The sequence below is a fragment of the Bufo bufo genome, chromosome 5 (genome assembly GCF_905171765.1).
Source record: "Bufo bufo chromosome 5, aBufBuf1.1, whole genome shotgun sequence".
Taxonomy (NCBI): domain Eukaryota; kingdom Metazoa; phylum Chordata; class Amphibia; order Anura; family Bufonidae; genus Bufo; species Bufo bufo.
Window position 1 is genome coordinate 4,222,572 of NC_053393.1, and position 20,470 is coordinate 4,243,041.

General features: G+C 55.2%; 1 protein-coding gene across 19 annotated transcripts in view; it reads left to right on the forward strand.

Annotated features, from left to right (window-relative positions):
• Positions 1–20,470, forward strand: part of PLEC (plectin) — a 218,105-nt gene that overhangs the window by 165,232 nt on the left and 32,403 nt on the right. For all 19 annotated transcript variants that reach the window (XM_040433171.1, XM_040433172.1, XM_040433180.1 and 16 more), the window contains 19 exons: positions 3,122–3,217; positions 3,289–3,416; positions 6,049–6,142; positions 6,379–6,533; positions 6,665–6,977; positions 7,047–7,121; positions 7,205–7,366; positions 8,886–8,990; positions 9,069–9,164; positions 9,257–9,382; positions 9,525–9,677; positions 12,170–12,324; positions 12,401–12,527; positions 13,262–13,445; positions 13,528–13,685; positions 17,013–17,191; positions 17,273–17,411; positions 19,794–20,150; positions 20,361–20,444. In XM_040433171.1, coding sequence (XP_040289105.1) covers positions 3,122–3,217; positions 3,289–3,416; positions 6,049–6,142; positions 6,379–6,533; positions 6,665–6,977; positions 7,047–7,121; positions 7,205–7,366; positions 8,886–8,990; positions 9,069–9,164; positions 9,257–9,382; positions 9,525–9,677; positions 12,170–12,324; positions 12,401–12,527; positions 13,262–13,445; positions 13,528–13,685; positions 17,013–17,191; positions 17,273–17,411; positions 19,794–20,150; positions 20,361–20,444 — 2,886 coding nt within the window. The remainder of the gene's footprint in view (positions 1–3,121; positions 3,218–3,288; positions 3,417–6,048; positions 6,143–6,378; positions 6,534–6,664; positions 6,978–7,046; positions 7,122–7,204; positions 7,367–8,885; positions 8,991–9,068; positions 9,165–9,256; positions 9,383–9,524; positions 9,678–12,169; positions 12,325–12,400; positions 12,528–13,261; positions 13,446–13,527; positions 13,686–17,012; positions 17,192–17,272; positions 17,412–19,793; positions 20,151–20,360; positions 20,445–20,470) is intronic.

The window sequence follows — 20,470 nt, forward strand, 5'->3', positions numbered from 1 at the left end:
TTTCCTGCAGGAGGTATAGAGGGTCTGCTGAGCTGGGGGGGCAGTGATGGGGTTTCCTGCAGGAGGTATAGAGGGTCTGCTGAGCTGGGGGGGCAGTGATGGGGTTTCCTGCAGGAGGTATAGAGGGTCTGCTGAGCTGGGGGGGCAGTGATGGGGTTTCCTGCAGGAGGTATAGAGGGTCTGCTGAGCTGGGGGGGCAGTGATGGGGTTTCCTGCAGGAGGTATAGAGGGTCTGCTGAGCTGGGGGGGCAGCGATGGGGTTTCCTGCAGGGTGTGTTGGGATGTGTGACTGATGAGATAGCTGTGGTCGGCCGCGTGTCTCTTTGCGTCCTGTGATCAGATGAGACGAGGTTGTCATGAGATGAGGTTTAGATTAAGTTCTTGTGATGTACTCTCTCCTCTGCCGCCCCGCTCCCTGTGTTCTCTCCTCTGCCGCCCCGCTCCCTGTGTTCTCTCCTCTGCGGCCCCGCTCCCTGGATTCTCTCCTCTGCCGCCCCGCTCCCTGGATTCTCTCCTCTGCCGCCCCGCTCCCTGGATTCTCTCCTGTGCGGCCCCGCTCCCTGGATTCTCTCCTGTGCGGCCCCGCTCCCTGGATTCTCTCCTGTGCGGCCCCGCTCCCTGGATTCTCTCCTCTGCCGCCCCGCTCCCTGGATTCTCTCCTCTGCCTCCCCGCTCCCTGGATTCTCTCCTGTGCGGCCCCGCTCCCTGGATTCTCTCCTCTGCCGCCCCGCTCCCTGTACTCTCTCCTCTGCCGCCCCGCTCCCTGTACTCTCTCCTCTGCCGCCCCGCTCCCTGTACTCTCTCCTCTGCCGCCCCGCTCCCTGGACTCTCTCCTCTGCCGCCCCGCTCCCTGGATTCTCTCCTCTGCGGCCCCGCTCCCTGTATTCTCTCCTGTGCGGCCCCGCTCCCTGGATTCTCTCCTCTGCGGCCCCGCTCCCTGTATTCTCTCCTCTGCCGCCCCGCTCCCTGGATTCTCTCCTCTGCCGCCCCGCTCCCTGGATTCTCTCCTCTGCCGCCCCGCTCCCTGGATTCTCTCCTCTGCCGCCCCGCTCCCTGGATTCTCTCCTCTGCCGCCCCGCTCCCTGTATTCTCTCCTCTGCGGTCCCGCTCCCTGTATTCTCTCCTCTGCCGCCCCGCTCCCTGTGTTCTCTCCTCTGCCGCCCCGCTCCCTGTGTTCTCTCCTCTGCGGCCCCGCTCCCTGGATTCTCTCCTCTGCCGCCCCGCTCCCTGGATTCTCTCCTCTGCCGCCCCGCTCCCTGGATTCTCTCCTGTGCGGCCCCGCTCCCTGGATTCTCTCCTGTGCGGCCCCGCTCCCTGGATTCTCTCCTGTGCGGCCCCGCTCCCTGGATTCTCTCCTGTGCGGCCCCGCTCCCTGGATTCTCTCCTCTGCCGCCCCGCTCCCTGGATTCTCTCCTCTGCGGCCCCGCTCCCTGGATTCTCTCCTCTGCCGCCCCGCTCCCTGTACTCTCTCCTCTGCCGCCCCGCTCCCTGTACTCTCTCCTCTGCCGCCCCGCTCCCTGTACTCTCTCCTCTGCCGCCCCGCTCCCTGGACTCTCTCCTCTGCCGCCCCGCTCCCTGGATTCTCTCCTCTGCGGCCCCGCTCCCTGTATTCTCTCCTGTGCGGCCCCGCTCCCTGGATTCTCTCCTCTGCGGCCCCGCTCCCTGTATTCTCTCCTCTGCCGCCCCGCTCCCTGGATTCTCTCCTCTGCCGCCCCGCTCCCTGGATTCTCTCCTCTGCCGCCCCGCTCCCTGGATTCTCTCCTCTGCCGCCCCGCTCCCTGTATTCTCTCCTCTGCGGTCCCGCTCCCTGTATTCTCTCCTCTGCCGCCCCGCTCCCTGGATTCTCTCCTGTGCGGCCCCGCTCCCTGGATTCTCTCCTCTGCGGTCCCGCTCCCTGGATTCTCTCCTCTGCGGTCCCGCTCCCTGGATTCTCTCCTCTGCGGTCCCGCTCCCTGGATTCTCTCCTCTGCGGTCCCGCTCCCTGGATTCTCTCCTCTGCGGTCCCGCTCCCTGGATTCTCTCCTCTGCGGTCCCGCTCCCTGGATTCTCTCCTCTGCCGCCCCGCTCCCTGTACTCTCTCCTCTGCCGCCCCGCTCCCTGGACTCTCTCCTCTGCCGCCCCGCTCCCTGGACTCTCTCCTCTGCCGCCCCGCTCCCTGGGTTCTCTCCTCTGCCGCCCCGCTCCCTGGGTTCTCTCCTCTGCCGCCCCGCTCCCTGGGTTCTCTCCTCTGCCGCCCCGCTCCCTGGGTTCTCTCCTCTGCCGCCCCGCTCCCTGGGTTCTCTCCTCTGCCGCCCCGCTCCCTGGGTTCTCTCCTCTGCCGCCCCGCTCCCTGGGTTCTCTCCTCTGCCGCCCCGCTCCCTGGGTTCTCTCCTCTGCCGCCCCGCTCCCTGGGTTCTCTCCTCTGCCGCCCCGCTCCCTGGGTTCTCTCCTCTGCCGCCCCGCTCCCTGGGTTCTCTCCTCTGCCGCCCCGCTCCCTGGGTTCTCTCCTCTGCCGCCCCGCTCCCTGGGTTCTCTCCTCTGCCGCCCCGCTCCCTGGGTTCTCTCCTCTGCCGCCCCGCTCCCTGGGTTCTCTCCTCTGCCGCCCCGCTCCCTGGATTCTCTCCTGTGCCGCCCCGCTCCCTGGATTCTCTCCTCTGCCGCCCCGCTCCCTGGATTCTCTCCTCTGCCGCCCCGCTCCCTGGGTTCTCTCCTCTGCCGCCCCGCTCCCTGGGTTCTCTCCTCTGCCGCCCCGCTCCCTGGGTTCTCTCCTCTGCCGCCCCGCTCCCTGGGTTCTCTCCTCTGCCGCCCCGCTCCCTGGGTTCTCTCCTCTGCCGCCCCGCTCCTTGGGTTCTCTCCTCTGCCGCCCCGCTCCTTGGGTTCTCTCCTCTGCCGCCCCGCTCCCTGGGTTCTCTCCTCTGCCGCCCCGCTCCCTGGGTTCTCTCCTCTGCCGCCCCGCTCCCTGGGTTCTCTCCTCTGCCGCCCCGCTCCCTGGGTTCTCTCCTCTGCCGCCCCGCTCCCTGGGTTCTCTCCTCTGCCGCCCCGCTCCCTGTGGTCCCGCTCCCTATACATTTATCTCTATAGATACCACAAGGACCGTTTTGGGGCAGTTTTTATTATAAATTTAACTTTCTATCGGTTCTAGATTTTGTGGCGTCAGTTCCTGAAATTTAAAGAGACAGACCTTCCTAACAAAGAGGCCGACAAGAACCAGTCCAGATTTCAGTACCAGTCTCTGGAGGTGAGTATAGTGCCCCCTGGTTTCGCCCTGATCCCTGCGTCTGCTCCACTAATGTGCCATCTCCTCCTTAGGGTGCAGTTAAATCTGGGCAGCTGAAGGTGCCCCCCGGATACCACCCCCTGGACGTAGAGAAGGAGTGGGGGAAGCTACACGTGTCCATCCTGGAGAGGGAGAAGCTGCTGCGCATCGAGCTGGAGCGGTAAGTGCTGACCCGTCAGGACACCCCTCATACTGACCGGGCGGAGCTGGTGGTGGGTGCTGGCCCGTCAGGACACCCCTCATACTGACCGGGCGGAGCTGGTGGTGGGTGCTGACCCGTCAGGACACCCCTCATACTGACCGGGCGGAGCTGGTGGTGGGTGCTGGCCCGTCAGGACACCCCTCATACTGGCCGGGCGGAGCTGGTGGTGGGTCCTGGCCCGTCAGGACACCCCTCATACTGGCCGGGCGGAGCTAGTGGTGTGTACCCATATAGCGCCAGTCATGCACTGGGGTACATCCAGAAACTGCATCAGCAGACCACCCGCCCTCATCTATAGGGGGCAGCAGAGCCATTGAAGGTGTTAACTCTGCTCCATCCGTATGCTGTAGGTGAGTAGTATAAAATGCTGTAAGTGACCGGCCCCACGTGAGGATTATATCTGCAGATACGTATGTGGCGCTATAGTGTTTGGGGCGGTTTCTCTGGAGCTCGGTGGTTGTATTGGGGCGGTTTCTCTGGAGCTCGGTGGTTGTATTGGGGCCGTTTCTCCGGAGCTCGGTGGTTGTATTGGGGTCGTTTCTCTGGAGCTCGGTGGTTGTATTGGGGCCGTTTCTCTGGAGCTCGGTGGTTGTATTGGGGCCGTTTCTCCGGAGCTCGGTGGTTGTATTGGGGTCGTTTCTCTGGAGCTCGGGGGTTGTATTGGGGTCGTTTCTCTGGAGCTCGGGGGTTGTATTGGGGCCGTTCCTCCGGAGCTCGGTGGTTGTATTGGGGCCGTTCCTCCGGAGCTCGGTGGTTGTATTGGGGTCGTTTCTCTGGAGCTCGGGGGTTGTATTGGGGCCGTTCCTCCGGAGCTTTGTGGTTGTATTGGGGCGGTTTCTCTGGAGCTCGGTGGTTGTATTGGGGCCGTTTCTCCGGAGCTCGGTGGTTGTATTGGGGCGGTTTCTCCGGAGCTCGGTGGTTGTATTGGGGCCGTTTCTCCGGAGCTCGGTGGTTGTATTGGGGCAGTTTCTCCGGAGCTCGGTGGTTGTATTGGGGCAGTTTCTCCGGAGCTCGGTGGTTGTATTGGGGCCGTTTCTCCGGAGCTCGGTGGTTGTATTGGGGCCGTTTCTCTGGAGCTCGGGGGTTGTATTGGGGCAGGGTATTTTGCATGCTTTCCTGTCCTCCCTGCACCGCGCTGTGTAGTTACCGCTGTTTGTGTTGGTGACGAGAGGTTTTCAGCTATTTATGACGTTTGTGCAGCGCAGGAGATTTCCTCCATGAGTCACATCAGCCGAAAGTGAGAGGAGGTGCTGGGATTCACTGTGAATGTGCTGCGTCCTCCTCTGTGTCAGTGAATTGCAGCGTCCTCCTCAGTGTCAGTGAATTGCAGCGTCCTCCTCAGTGTCAGTGAATTGCTGTTCCTCCTCAGTGTCAGTTGCTTCTCTCGCTGCAGACCATTGCACCCTTGTCTCCTGTGCAGACTGTCACCCCATTCACAGGGCGGTGGCTGTTCTCGCAGTCCACTTGTACCGATCACAGAGCAGGAAAAAGTTTGACTTTGTGGCGCGCGGTCTGTGAGTCACTCCGTCAGTAATTAGATCCAGAGAGGGCTGGCGGCTCGGGAGGTGGAGGAGGGAGAAGCGGCCACTGGCTTCTTCCTCTGCACATCTGCTACTACAGAGAAGTGGTGTCAGAGCGATGACTACAGGGACCTCACACTCAGGATAGGTGAGATGTTCTGCACAGGGGTGGAGCCTGCAGAGCATTGTGACAGGGACTCCATGTTGCAGCTGGTGTAGCTCCTGAGTAATTTTCCTCTGCTGTGCAGCGGGCGCCACAGAGCGCAGGCTGGGAGGCGTTGTGTAATGTTCCTCTTATTTGTTGAGGGTTTTAGGAAGGGTGAGGCTGATAGATTGTCAGCTCTTCTGCTGATAGATTGTCAGCTCTTCTGCCACCAGCATTTGTGTTTTTCTATCTCTCTGGACTTACTTCCTATAATACACTTTGATAGAATTGCACAGATGGGACTGGGTCAGAACCGAGCAGGACCGAGGACGATCTGTGTGATCCTCGTTATTCTGTCAGGTTAGAGCATGGTCACTGCAACTGATTTCTCATATTGGTGGGACTCCTGGTATTGGTGACCCCCTTCCCCCCCAGGACTCCTGGTATTGGTGGGACTCCTGGTATTGGTGACCCCCTTCCCCCCCCCCCAGGACTCCTGGTATTGGTGACCCCCTTCCCCCCCAGGACTCCTGGTATTGGTGGGACTCCTGGTATTTGTGACCCCCTTCCCCCCCAGGACTCCTGGTATTGGTGGGACTCCTGGTATTGGTGACCCCCTTCCCCCCCAGGACTCCTGGTATTGGTGACCCCCTTCCCCCCCAGGACTCCTGGTATTGGTGACCTCCCCGGGGACTGTGCGTATTGCTGGGTCCACATATCTGGGGTGCATACCGTGTATCTTAGGGGCGCTCGCCATGTATCTAGGGCTGTGCCTGGACTTGGGGCACCTTGATGTGAGTTAGTTGTGCCCCGGACTACAGGATGGTCGTGCTCCCGTCGCCTGTGTAACCGCTATATACATCATATGGGTGGGTCTGTCAGTGGGTACACTGCTATAATTCTATTCTTGTCATTGTTGGGACAGGTTGGAACGTCTGCAGAGAACTGTCAGCAAGCTGCAGATGGAGTCCGGACTGTGTGAGGAGCAGCTGAACCAGGCGGACGCCTTACTGCAGACGGTGAGTTGTGCACCGCAGGGGGGGCAGGGCCAGATCAGGAAGGATGTAAACCACCAGCGTTCACATTCACTGACAGCAAGCAAAGATTTGAGAACGATGAGCAGTTGCAGAACATTTCATTATCCAGCGAGTCATTTTGGGCTGTGGTGCTAATCTGTAAAGAGCGGTTCTCCTCGGGGCCCCCGAGGGTCCAGGGCGGCCACCATACATTGTGCTAATGACCTTTTCTTTGGCAGAATATCCGCCTCCTGAATGCTGGGAAGCCGCTACAGCGGGCAGGAGACATCGAGCGGGACCTGGACAAGGCCGACACCATGATACGGGTTCTGTTCAATGACGTGCAGGCTCTTAAAGATGGACGCCATCCTCAGGGCGAGCAGATGTATCGCAGGTATAGTGCAGACAGAACCAAGGGCGCGACCTCATTAGAAAAGTGCCATAATGTGGTCCGTGTAGTGCAGCAGGGCCGGCACCGTCATGGCGCCCGCTTTATATTAACTCTCTGGATGCTTTTATTACCAGAGTCTACCGCCTCCATGAGCGGCTGGTCGCCATACGCACAGAGTACAATCTGCGGATAAAGTCGGGGGCCACTCAGGTCGTCACCCACGTAACTCAAGTGAGCCAGCAGGCCTCACGGCCGGAGGTGGATGAGGTCACCCGGCGCTACCTCCAGGACCTGCTCGGCTGGGTGGAAGAGAACCAGAAACGGATCAATGCCGCAGAGTGGGGCTCCGACCTCCCCAGCGTGGAGTCCCAACTGGGCAGCCACCGCGGCCTCCATCAGTCCATTAATGAGTTCCGGTCCAAGATTGAACGAGCGCGGGCCGACGAGGTGAGTGATGTGTCCTGAGCGCGGCTGAATCTCCTCCGTCCAGAGGCCTCACTGCCATTTCTGTTCCAGGCTCAGATGTCAGGGACTCGTGGAACCTACCAGGAATATCTGGGGAAACTGGATCTACAGTACGCCAAGCTGCTGGTGAGCCCCTCCCGTCACCGACCTGCTGTTGGGGGTCTCACGGGGGTCGTCATCGTATTCATGGTCTATTGTCATCCTTCCAGAACTCCTCCAAGGCCAGACTGCGACACCTGGAGAGCCTCCACGCATTCGTGCTCGCCGCAACCAAAGAGCTCATGTGGCTGAACGACAAGGAGGAGGAAGAAGTCAACTTCGACTGGAGCGAGCGCAACACCAACATGGCGAGCAAAAAGGACAACTACTCGGTGAGGGAGGGGGACAAAGGGCATCAGACCACAGGAGCAAACCCATGGGACCACTGAGGGGGAGCATGGTACCACGGGAGGATACCACAGGACCACACAGGGGATCAGACCACAGGAGCAAATCAGGATCAGATAACACAGGAGACCAGAGCATGGTACCACGGGGGGGGATACCACAGGAACAAACCCATGGGACCACTGAGGGGGAGCATGGTACCACGGGAGGATACCACAGGAGCAAATCAGGATCAGATAACACAGGAGACCAGAGCATGGTACCACGGGGGGATACCACAGGAACAAACCCATGGGACCACTGAGGGGGATCAGATCACCGAGGTGATCAGAGCATGATACCACAGGACCACACAGGGGATCAGACCACAGGAGCAAACCCATGGTCCCACTGAGGGGGATCAGATTACAGAGGAGATCAGAGCATGGTACCACGGGGGGATACCACAGGAACAAACCCATGGTCCCACTGAGGGGGATCAGATTACAGAGGAGATCAGAGCATGGTACCACGGGGGGATACCACAGGAACAAACCCATGGTCCCACTGAGGGGGATCAGATTACAGAGGAGATCAGAGCATGGTACCACGGGGGGATACCACAGGAACAAACCCATGGTCCCACTGAGGGGGATCAGATTACAGAGGAGATCAGAGCATGGTACCACGGGGGGATACCACAGGAACAAACCCATGGGACCACTGAGGGGGATCAGATTACAGAGGAGATCAGAGCATGGTACCACGGGGGGATACCACAGGGATCAGACCACAGGAGCAAATCAGGATCAGATAACACAGGAGATCAGAGCATGGTACCACGGGGGGGATACCACAGGACCACACAGGGGATCAGACCACAGGAGCAAACCCATGGTCCCACTGAGGGGGATCAGATCACAGAGGAGATCAGAGCATGGTACCACGGGGGGATACCACAGGAACAAACCCATGGGACCACTGAGGGGGATCAGATAACAGAGGAGATCAGAGCATGGTACCACGGGGGGATACCACAGGACCACACAGGGGATCAAATCCATGGGACCCCTGAGGGGAATCAGAGCATGGTACCACGGGGGATACCACAGGAGCAAACCCATGGGACCCCTAAGGGGGATCAGATAACACAGGAGATCAGAGCATGGTACCACGGGGGGGATACCACAGGAGCAAATCCATGGGACCACTGAGGGGATCAGGTCACAGTGGAATCAAAGGGGGTAGGTGTCGGACCAAGGGGCCATAAGGAGGGATCAAAGCCTTGAGCAATTAATAGGATCAGGAGATGAAACCTGGAGGAGCGGATGAGAGGTTAGACCAGGGAGCGAAGGTCGTGTGTGAGGGGGATCATTGGGATATCATGAGAAGATGGTAGCCCAGATCAGATGTGGAGTTCAGATTGGAGAAGGGTCTTCAAGACTGTGAGATTCCAGGTCCTAAGGTGTAGGTTCAGGGGACGAGGCTTGAGAATTATGCCTCCTACTATTTATCTGCATTTAGGGATTGATGCGGGAGCTTGAACTGAAGGAAAGGAAGATAAAGGAAATCCAGAACACTGGTGACCGTCTCCTCCGTGAGGACCACCCTGGTAAAACCACAGTGGAGGTGAGTACATGTCTCTGGGCCTCTCTGACCGAGTCCTGGCAGAGCGGAGCCTTCAGCTGACGTGCTCCTCTCCCGCAGGCGTTCCAGGCAGCTCTGCAGACTCAGTGGAGTTGGATGCTTCAGCTTTGCTGCTGCATTGAGGCTCACCTGAAGGAGAACACGGCTTACTTCCAGGTATGAAGGGGTAGAATCGGTCCTGTATGTGCTCTGCCTTCTGCCATGTCCTGGTTTTACAATCCTCACGTTCTCCACTTTCCTTGTGACAGTTTTTTACTGATGTAAAGGAGGCTGAGGATCATCTCAAGAAGATTCAGGACACCATGCGCAGGAAGTACACATGTGACCGATCCATCACCGCGACCCGGCTGGAGGACCTGGTCCAGGACAGCATCGTGAGTCTGGGGGCATCTCAGGATTTCTGTACCTGGGCATGCGTTTGCTGTGTAGTCTACCATGTGGGCGCCATGTTACATAGGTGCCCTGACAGATTCTGGGTGAACCACACGTGACAGACATTATTCTGATCTCCCACAGAATGAAAAGGAGCAGCTGGCGGAGTACAAGGGTCAAATCTCTGGCCTCGCCAAGCGGGCGAAGGCCATAGTGCAGCTGAAACCTCGCAGTCCAGCCAACCCTCCAAAAGGGCAGCAACCCGTTCAGACCGTGTGTGACTACAAGCAGATGGAGGTAAGGCAGGGGTGGCTCTGGGCTAATGTGGGGCCCATCTCTGACATGCTGCATCAGGAGGGCAGTGCCCAGCTGTGTCCAGTCAGTGCCACTTCTATACCCACAAATGGTGCTGCTGGCCTTGCCAACAGCTGGTCGCTTGAGACCCTCCGTGCTGAGACCCCGTGTGCCGGAGCGGGAGCAGGGTCACTGACCCTGGAACAAATCTCGTTGCATCTCCTGCAGTAATAAATCTGCCCCGCTTACGAGCTCCCATATGAAGTGTGCACTGACCATGACCAGTTACGGGGGGGGCACAGGGGACAATGAAGGGGACGCCTCTCCACCTTTTGTCATCAAGTTGTTTTTAGATGCAAAATTCAGTAGTGATTAATGTAGTATCTAGTGGTCTTCTGGTACAAAGCACCAAATCCCCTGCATACAGGGAGTGCAGAATTATTAGGCAAGTTGTATTTTTGAGGATTAATTTTATTATTGAACAACAACCATGTTCTCAATGAACCCAAAAAACTCATTAATATCAAAGCTGAATATTTTTGGAAGTAGTTTTTAGTTTGTTTTTAGTTTTAGCTATTTTAGGGGGATATCTGTGTGTGCAGGTGACTATTACTGTGCATAATTATTAGGCAACTTAACAAAAAACAAATATATACCCATTTCAATTATTTATTTTTACCAGTGAAACCAATATAACATCTCAACATTCACAAATAGACATTTCTGACATTCAAAAACAAAACAAAAACAAATCAGTGACCAATATAGCCACCTTTCTTTGCAAGGACACTCAAAAGCCTGCCATCCATGGATTCTGTCAGTGTTTTGATCTGTTCACCATCAACATTGCGTGCAGCAGCAACCACAGCCTCCCAGACACTGTTCAGAGAGGTCTACTGTTTTCCCTCCTTGTAAATCTCACATTTGATGATGGACCACAGGTTCTCAATGGGGTTCAGATCAGGTGAACAAGGAGGCCATGTCATTAGATTTTCTTCTTTTATACCCTTTCTTGCCAGCCACGCTGTGGAGTACTTGGACGCGTGTGATGGAGCATTGTCCTGCATGAAAATCATGTTTTTCTTGAAGGATGCAGACTTCTTCCTGTACCACTGCTTGAAGAAGGTGTCTTCCAGAAACTGGCAGTAGGACTGGGAGTTGAGCTTGACTTCATCCTCAACCCGAAAAGGCCCCACAAGCTCATCTTTGATGATACCAGCCCAAACCAGTACTCCACCTCCACCTTGCTGGCGTCTGAGTCGGACTGGAGCTCTCTGCCCTTTACCAATCCAGCCACGGGCCCATCCATCTGGCCCATCAAGACTCACTCTCATTTCATCAGTCCATAAAACCTTAGAAAAATCAGTCTTGAGATATTTCTTGGCCCAGTCTTGACGTTTCAGCTTGTGTGTCTTGTTCAGTGGTGGTCGTCTTTCAGCCTTTCTTACCTTGGCCATGTCTCTGAGTATTGCACACCTTGTGCTTTTGGGCACTCCAGTGATGTTGCAGCTCTGAAATATGGCCAAACTGGTGGCAAGTGGCATCTTGGCAGCTGCACGCTTGACTTTTCTCAGTTCATGGGCAGTTATTTTGCGCCTTGGTTTTTCCACACGCTTCTTGCGACCCTGTTGACTATTTTGAATGAAACGCTTGATTGTTCGATGATCACGCTTCAGAAGCTTTGCAATTTTAAGAGTGCTGCATCCCTCTGCAAGATATCTCACTATTTTTGACTTTTCTGAGCCTGTCAAGTCCTTCTTTTGACCCATTTTGCCAAAGGAAAGGAAGTTGCCTAATAATTATGCACACCTGATATAGGGTGTTGATGTCATTAGACCACACCCCTTCTCATTACAGAGATGCACATCATCTAATATGCTTAATTGGTAGTAGGCTTTCGAGCCTATACAGCTTGGAGTAAGACAACATGCATAAAGAGGATGATGTGGTCAAAATACTCATTTGCCTAATAATTCTGCACTCCCTGTAGTTACATGATAACATGTTGCCTGCGGCCACCACCAGGGGGAGCTCCCTGCAGACAGTTCTACTCGATAGTAACACAGTCTGCCGTGAGCTCCCCCTAGTGGAGGCTGCAGGCCGACCGCACCAGCATTCAGAGCTCTGACCACTGCAAAGACTGGAAGAATTTATTTAGATGGAAAAAAATATTTCTGATGGGCAGACGACGATCTGGGTGTAAATCTAGGGTATAGCAGCGTGTTAGGGCAATCCTCCTGATCTCCGCTGGGTCACCCCCCACACTACAGTCAGGTGACAGCCTCACGGAGGAAAGCCCAGAAGCATCATCCATGGTCGTGTATGGACAGTGCATTAGGTCAATGTCATAAAGTGGCAGTATAATAATAATAAAAAAGCACTGTCACATGATTTCATTGACGGATGCATTTACCTGCACTGATACATTGTAGCAAACCATTAACATGGGACAGACCTTTGGGATGATGTCTCAGGTCTCTGTGGTCTCCTTACAGATCACCATACATAAAGGAGATGAGTGTCTGCTGGTCAACAACTCTCAGCCGTACAAGTGGAAGGTGCAGAACTCTGCGGGGAGCGATGCCGTGGTGCCGTCCGTCTGCTTCATCGTCCCTCCACCCAACAAAGAGGCGCTGGACGCTGTCAGCAGGTGATGCCGGCCGCCCTCTCTCTCTACGGCGGGTCTGTCCGGCGGTTTGTGCTCATTGTCTTGTGTCCTCTGACAGACTCCAGAGCGGCCACCAGAACCTGCTCACCCAGTGGCAGAGGATGCACATCGACCTGAAGAGCCTGCTGTCCTACCAGTACCTGCAGCGCGACATTCAGCTCATCCAGTCCTGGACTCTCGTCACGGTCAGTCATGTAACATGGCGCCAGTGTGTGCTGCAGCGTATAATGCCGCCATATTCTGCATATAAGGCCGGTGTGAGCTGCAGCGTATAATGCCGCCATATTCTGCACATAAGGCCGGTGTGAGCTGCAGCATATAATGCCGTCATATTCTGCACTTGAAGCTGGTGTGTGCTGCAGCGTATAATGCCGCCATATTCTGCACATAAGGCCGGTGTGTGCTGCAGCGTATAATGCCGCCATATTCTGCACATAAGGCCGGTGTGAGCTGCAGCGTATAATGCCGCCATATTCTGCACATAAGGCCGGTGTGTGCTGCAGCATATAATGCCGCCATTTTCTGCACATAAGGCCGGTGTGTGCTGCAGCGTATAATTCCGCCATATTCTGCACATAAGGCCGGTGTGTGCTGCAGCGTATAATGCCGTCATATTCTGCACATAAGGCCGGTGTGTGCTGCAGCGTATAATTCCGTCATATTCTGCACATAAGGCCGGTGTGAGCTGCAGCGTATAATGCCGCCATATTCTGCACATAAGGCCGGTGTGAGCTGCAGCGTATAATTCCGCCATATTCTGCACATAAGGCCGGTGTGAGCTGCAGCGTATAATGCCGCCATATTCTGCACATAAGGCCGGTGTGAGCTGCTCACCTTTACGGGATTAGTGAACCTTCAGCCGTTTCTTTTGTCCCCCGCGGTGCCCCCGCTGTACTGATGTGTCCTCCATTCCCTGCAGTTCCGCAGTACGACCTCCGAGGAGTATAAGCTGATCCTCAGAAGCCTGGAGACACATTACCAGGACTTTATGCGGGACAGCCAGGACTCCCAGAACTTCCATCCGGACGACCGCATGAAAATCGAGATGGAGTACAACTCCTGCAACCAGAAGTACGAGACTCTGCTGCGCAGCATAGAGCGAGGTAAGTGGAGCGACCAGAAGGCCACCCTGCAGCTGTGGTGACCTCAGGAGTTCTCACCTGGGACGTGATGTTGTCTTTGTAGGGGAGCAGGACGAGAGTGCGTGTAAGAACTACATCTCCCAGCTGAAGAACATCCAGCTCCAGCTAGAAGGCTGCGAGGCTCGCACCGTCAGCAAGATCCGCAGCCCCCTGGACAAAGATCCCATCAGAGAGTGTTCCCAGAGGATCGGAGACCAGCAGGTAGGTCACTGGGCCCTAACAGGCCCCAGATTGTCAGATAGTTCTCCTGAATCCATCCAGACTCCAGACATGAGTGTCTCTTGTGTATAGAAAATGTCAGTCTGTTGTCTGTCTGTTCTTTATGCACGGCCACACGACTGGACGGATCGGCCCCACATTTGGCGCACAGGTACATCAGGTGTCCGGGAAGGTTTTAGACCGGGTCTCGGCTCTCTAGGACTCACCGTTCCCGAGAGATTCCCAAAAAATGAATTAGCCGATAGAAGCTTGGTCACATGACCTTTATCAGCCAATAGAAGCTCACAGCTTCCCTCACATTCTAACTGCCATTCACACAGTCACATGACCCTTATCAGCCAATAGAAGCTCACAGGTCCTTCCGTCTGGACTTGCACAGTTCCTAGGGATGATATATCCAAAGTCGAGTCGCATAAGACGTCGTTCTAATGCTGTGCGGAGCCGGACCAGGAGCGCCGCACAGTATTAATGTATTGGCTGCGAAGCCCAGTTCGGGAAATGGTATTTTACAGTACAAGTGAATTTAGGAAGTTATTGCAATAACTTTGGCTCATCGTGAGGGAGGGACCACCATGACTATATATACCGCCCTATAGTGAGGGAGGGACCACCATGACTATATATACCGCCCTATAGTGAGGGAGGGACCAGTATAACTATATATACTGCCCTATAGTGAGGGAGGGACCACCATAACTATATATACTGCCCTATAGTGAGGGAGGGACCACCATGACTATATATACCGCCCTATAGTGAGGGAGGGACCACCATGACTATATATACCGCCCTATAGTGAGGGAGGGACCAGTATAACTATATATACTGCCCTATAGTGAGGGAGGGACCACCATAACTATATATACTGCCCTATAGTGAGGGAGGGACCAGTATAACTATATATACTGCCCTATAGTGAGGGAGGGACCACCATAACTATATATACTGCCCTATAGTGAGGGAGGGACCACCATAACTATATATACTGCCCTATAGTGAGGGAGGGACCACCATGACTATATATACCGCCCTATAGTGAGGGAGGGACCACCATGACTATATATACCGCCCTATAGTGAGGGAGGGACCAGTATAACTATATATACCGCCCTATAGTGAGGGAGGGACCACCATGACTATATATACTGCCCTATAGTGAGGGAGGGACCAGTATAACTATATATACTGCCCTATAGTGAGGGAGGGACCACCATAACTATATATACTGCCCTATAGTGAGGGAGGGACCACCATAACTATATATACTGCCCTATAGTGAGGGAGGGACCAGTATAACTATATATACCGCCCTATAGTGAGGGAGGGACCACCATGACTATATATACCGCCCTATAGTGAGGGAGGGACCAGTATAACTATATATACCGCCCTATAGTGAGGGAGGGACCACCATGACTATATATACCGCCCTATAGTGAGGGAGGGACCAGTATAACTATATATACCGCCCTATAGTGAGGGAGGGACCACCATGACTATATATACTGCCCTATAGTGAGGGAGGGACCACCATAACTATATATACCGCCCTATAGTGAGGGAGGGACCACCATAACTATATATACTGCCCTATAGTGAGGGAGGGACCACCATAACTATATATACTGCCCTATAGTGAGGGAGGGACCACCATAACTATATATACTGCCCTATAGTGAGGGAGGGACCACCATGACTATATATACTGCCCTATAGTGAGGGAGGGACCAGTATAACTATATATACTGCCCTATAGTGAGGGAGGGACCACCATAACTATATATACCGCCCTATAGTGAGGGAGGGACCACCATGACTATATATACCGCCCTATAGTGAGGGAGGGACCACCATAACTATATATACCGCCCTATAGTGAGGGAGGGACCACCATGACTATATATACCGCCCTATAGTGAGGGAGGGACCACCATAACTATATATACTGCCCTATAGTGAGGGAGGGACCACCATAACTATATATACCGCCCTATAGTGAGGGAGGGACCACCATGACTATATATACCGCCCTATAGTGAGGGAGGGACCACCATAACTATATATACTGCCCTATAGTGAGGGAGGGACCACCATAACTATATATACTGCCCTATAGTGAGGGAGGGACCACCATGACTATATATACTGCCCTATAGTGAGGGAGGGACCACCATAACTATATATACTGCCCTATAGTGAGGGAGGGACCACCATGACTATATATACTGCCCTATAGTGAGGGAGGGACCACCATAACTATATATACCGCCCTATAGTGAGGGAGGGACCACCATGACTATATATACCGCCCTATAGTGAGGGAGGGACCACCATGACTATATATACCGCCCTATAGTGAGGGAGGGACCACCATGACTATATATACCGCCCTATAGTGAGGGAGGGACCAGTATAACTATATATACTGCCCTATAGTGAGGGAGGGACCACCATGACTATATATACTGCCCTATAGTGAGGGAGGGACCACCATAACTATATATACCGCCCTATAGTGAGGGAGGGACCACCATAACTATATATACTGCCCTATAGTGAGGGAGGGACCACCATGACTAGATATACTGCCCTATAGTGAGGGAGGGACCACCATAACTATATATACTGCCCTATAGTGAGGGAGGGACCACCATAACTATATATACTGCCCTATAGTGAGGGAGGGACCGCCATGACAATATATACTGCCCTATAGTGAGGGAGGGACCACCATGACTATATATACTGCCCTATAGTGAGGGAGGGACCACCATAACTATATATACTGCCCTATAGTGAGGGAGGGACCACCATAACTATATATACTGCCCTATAGTGAGGGAGGGACCACCATGACTATATATACTGCCCTATAGTGAGGGAGGGGGCCGAGCCGGGAGACCTGGTCCTAGCGATGGGTGTGGGCCGAGCTGGGAGACATGGTCCTAGCGATGGGTGTGGGCCGAGCCGGGAGACCTGGTCCTAGCGATGGGTGTGGGCCGAGCCGGGAGACCTGGTCCTAGCGATGGGTGTGGGCCGAGCCGGGAGACCTGGTCCTAGCGATGGGTGTGGGCCGAGCCGGGAGACCTGGTCCTAGCGATGGGTGTGGGCCGAGCCGGGAGACCTGGTCCTAGCGATGGGTGTGGGCCGAGCCGGGAGACCTGGTCCTAGCGATGGGTGTGGGCCGAGCCGGGAGACCTGGTGCTAGTCCGGCTGGCGGCTTTCTAAGTTGTAAGGACCTATAGAATGAGGACCTCCATAGGGACCATGTCCACCGTTCCTCACCTGATTCTGTTCTACTTTCCTCAGCAAATTCATTTTGAACTGGAGACTATTCAGAAGAACCTGGACAAGGTGAGCGAGAAGACCCGGAAGATTCTGACCCAGCCCGACACAGGAGCCTCCGCGCCCGTCCTGAAATCGGAACACGAAATAACCCTGCAGAAGATGGACCAAGTCTACAGCCTGTCCTCCATATACCTGGATAAGTAAGTGCCCCGTGTTCCCCATGTTCTGTAGCACGTTGCATGGATCTGAAGGATCTAACAAATTAACTCTGTGTTCTCCAGGCTGAAGACAATAAACTTGGTGATCCGAAACACATACGGAGCCGAGGAAGTGGTGAAGACCTATGAAGATCAGCTGAAGGACGTTCACACTGTGCCTGCTGATCTGAAGGAGCTGGAGAACAGCAAGACTGACCTGAAGGTACAGAAGGCTGCTAGAGCTGTGCAGAGTATTTCAGCAGGAAACAAAGTAATACTGCAAACTCTGGGCTTATCAGCAGAGGCTTCAGGCTGAACCTGAAATTAACTTGTGGTGAAGATGACTGTAATGGTGGGAGTTACAGTATCATTGATGGAAGTAGTGTGTGCATAGTGTTTGAGGGTTAGGGTTCAATAGTGGATGTAGTGTGCAGTATTAGGGTGTGAGGGTGCAGTGCTAGATATGGTGAGCGTGCAGTATTGTGGTGAGGGTGCAGTGCTGGATGTAGGGAGTGCACAGTATTGTGGTGTGAGGGTGCAGTGCTGGGTGGAGTAACTGCGCAGTATTGTGGTGTGAGGGTGCTGGGTGTAGTGAGTGTGCAGTATTGTGGTGAGGGTGGAGTGAGTGCAGTATTGTGGAGTGAGGGCGCAGTGCTGGGTGGAGTGAGGGCGCAGTGCTGGGTGGAGTGAGGGCGCAGTGCTGGGTGGAGTGAGGGCGCAGTGCTGGGTGGAGTGAGGGCGCAGTGCTGGGTGGAGGGAGGGCGCAGTGCTGGGTGGAGTGAGGGCGCAGTGCTGGGTGGAGTGAGGGCGCAGTGCTGGGTGGAGTGAGGGCGCAGTGCTGGGTGGAGTGAGGGCGCAGTGCTGGGTGGAGTGAGGGCGCAGTGCTGGGTGGAGTGAGGGCGCAGTGCTGGGTGGAGTGAGGGCAGTATTGTGGTGTGAGGGTGCAGTGAGTGCGCAGTATTGTGGTGTGAGGGTGCAGTGCTGGGTGGAGTGAGTGCGCAGTATTGAAATGGTGGGAGTTACAGTATCATTGATGGGAGTAGTGTGTGCATAGTGTTTGAGGGTTAGGGTTTAATAGTGGATGTAGTGTGCAGTATTAGGGTGTGAGGGTGCAGTGCTAGATATGGTGAGCGTGCAGTATTGTGGTGAGGGTGCAGTGCTGGATGTAGGGAGTGCACAGTATTGTGGTGTGAGGGTGCAGTGCTGGGTGGAGTAACTGCGCAGTATTGTGGTGTGAGGGTGCTGGGTGTAGTGAGTGTGCAGTATTGTGGTGAGGGTGGAGTGAGTGCAGTATTGTGGAGTGAGGGCGCAGTGCTGGGTGGAGTGAGGGCGCAGTGCTGGGTGGAGTGAGGGCGCAGTGCTGGGTGGAGTGAGGGCGCAGTGCTGGGTGGAGTGAGGGCGCAGTGCGGTGTGAGGGTGCAGTGCTGGGTGCAGTGAGTGCAGTATTGTGGTGTGAGGGTGCAGTTAGTGCAGTATTGTGGTGTGAGGGTGCAGTGAGTGCAGTATTGTGGAGTGAGGTCGCAGTGCTGGGTGCAGTGAGGGCGCAGTATTGTGGTGTGAGGGTGCAGTGCTGGGTGGAGTGAGTGCGCAGTATTGTGGTGTGAGGGTGCTGGGTGCAGTGAGTGCAGTATTGTGGTGTGAGGGTGCAGTGCTGGGTGGAGTGAGTGCGCAGTATTGTGGTGTGAGGGTGCTTGGTGCAGTGAGTGCAGTATTGTGGTGTGAGGGTGCAGTATTGTGGAGTGCGGGCGCAGTGCTGGGTGCAGTGAGGGCGCAGTATTGTGGTGTGAGGGTGCAGTATTGTGGAGTGCGGGTGCTGGGTGCAGTGAGTGCAGTATTGTGGTGTGAGGGTGCAGTGAGTGTGCAGTATTGTGTGAGGGTGCAGTGCTGGGTGGAGTGAGTGCGCATTATTGTGGTGTGAGGGTGCTGGGTGCAGTGAGTGCAGTATTGTGGTGTGAGGGTGCAGTATTGTGGTGTGAGGGTGCAGTGCTGGGTGCAGTGAGTGTGCAGTATTGTGGTGTGAGGGTGCAGTGCTGGATGTAGGGAGTGCACAGTATTGTGGTGTGAGGGTGCAGTATTGTGGAGTGCGGGCGCAGTGCTGGGTGCAGTGAGTGTGCAGTATTGTGGTGTGAGGGTGCAGTGCTGGATGTAGGGAGTGCACAGTATTGTGGTGTGAGGGTGCAGTATTGTGGTGTGAGGGTGCAGTGCTGGGTGCAGTGAGTGTGCAGTATTGTGGTGTGAGGGTGCAGTGCTGGATGTAGGGAGTGCACAGTATTGTGGTGTGAGGGTGCAGTATTGTGGAGTGCGGGCGCAGTGCTGGGTGCAGTGAGTGTGCAGTATTGTGGTGTGAGGGTGCAGTGCTGGATGTAGGGAGTGCACAGTATTGTGGTGTGAGGGTGCAGTATTGTGGTGTGAGGGTGCAGTGCTGGGTGCAGTGAGTGTGCAGTATTGTGGTGTGAGGGTGCAGTGCTGGATGTAGGGAGTGCACAGTATTGTGGTGTGAGGGTGCAGTATTGTGGAGTGCGGGCGCAGTGCTGGGTGCAGTGAGTGTGCAGTATTGTGGTGTGAGGGTGCAGTCTCCTCACATGCCGTTCGGTGTGTCTTGCAGAGGATGCGTGGACAGGTGGAGGGTCACCAGCCTCTCTTCAGTGGTCTGGAGAGCGATCTCGGGAAGGCTCGTGAGGTGAGTGAGAAGATGCTGCGCGCGCACAGCGAGCGGGACGTGGACCTGGACAGATACAAGGAGAAGGTGCAGCAGCTGCTGGAGCGCTGGCAGGCCATCGTCCTACAGATAGACCTCAGGCAGCGAGAGCTGGAGCAGCTGGGCAAACAGCTCCGCTACTACCGGGAGAGCTACGAGTGGCTGATCCGATGGATCCAGGATGCCAGGCAGCGCCAGGATAAGATCCAGTCCGTACACATCACCGACAGCAGAACCGTCAAAGAGCAACTCCTGCAGGAAAAGGTAGGGTGGGATCCCGGGAGCGATGGGGGGGGAGGGGGGCGTCTCGGCCCTCGTCTCATTGGGGATGACATCAGAGCACAAGAGGCAAAACTCCCCCAGCATCCAGCTGGTCTTCGGTCATAGCTTGTCTGATGCAGTGCTTTATAATAGATCAGAGTGAGGTCACATGACCAGAAGGACTGTAATAAGATGTGTGTCACATGTTCACAGAAACTGCTGGAGGAAAGTGAGAAGAACCGCGTGAAAGTGGACGAATGCCAGAAATACGCCAAGCAGTACATCGACGCCATCAAGGTAAGAGGACCACCCAACATACAGGA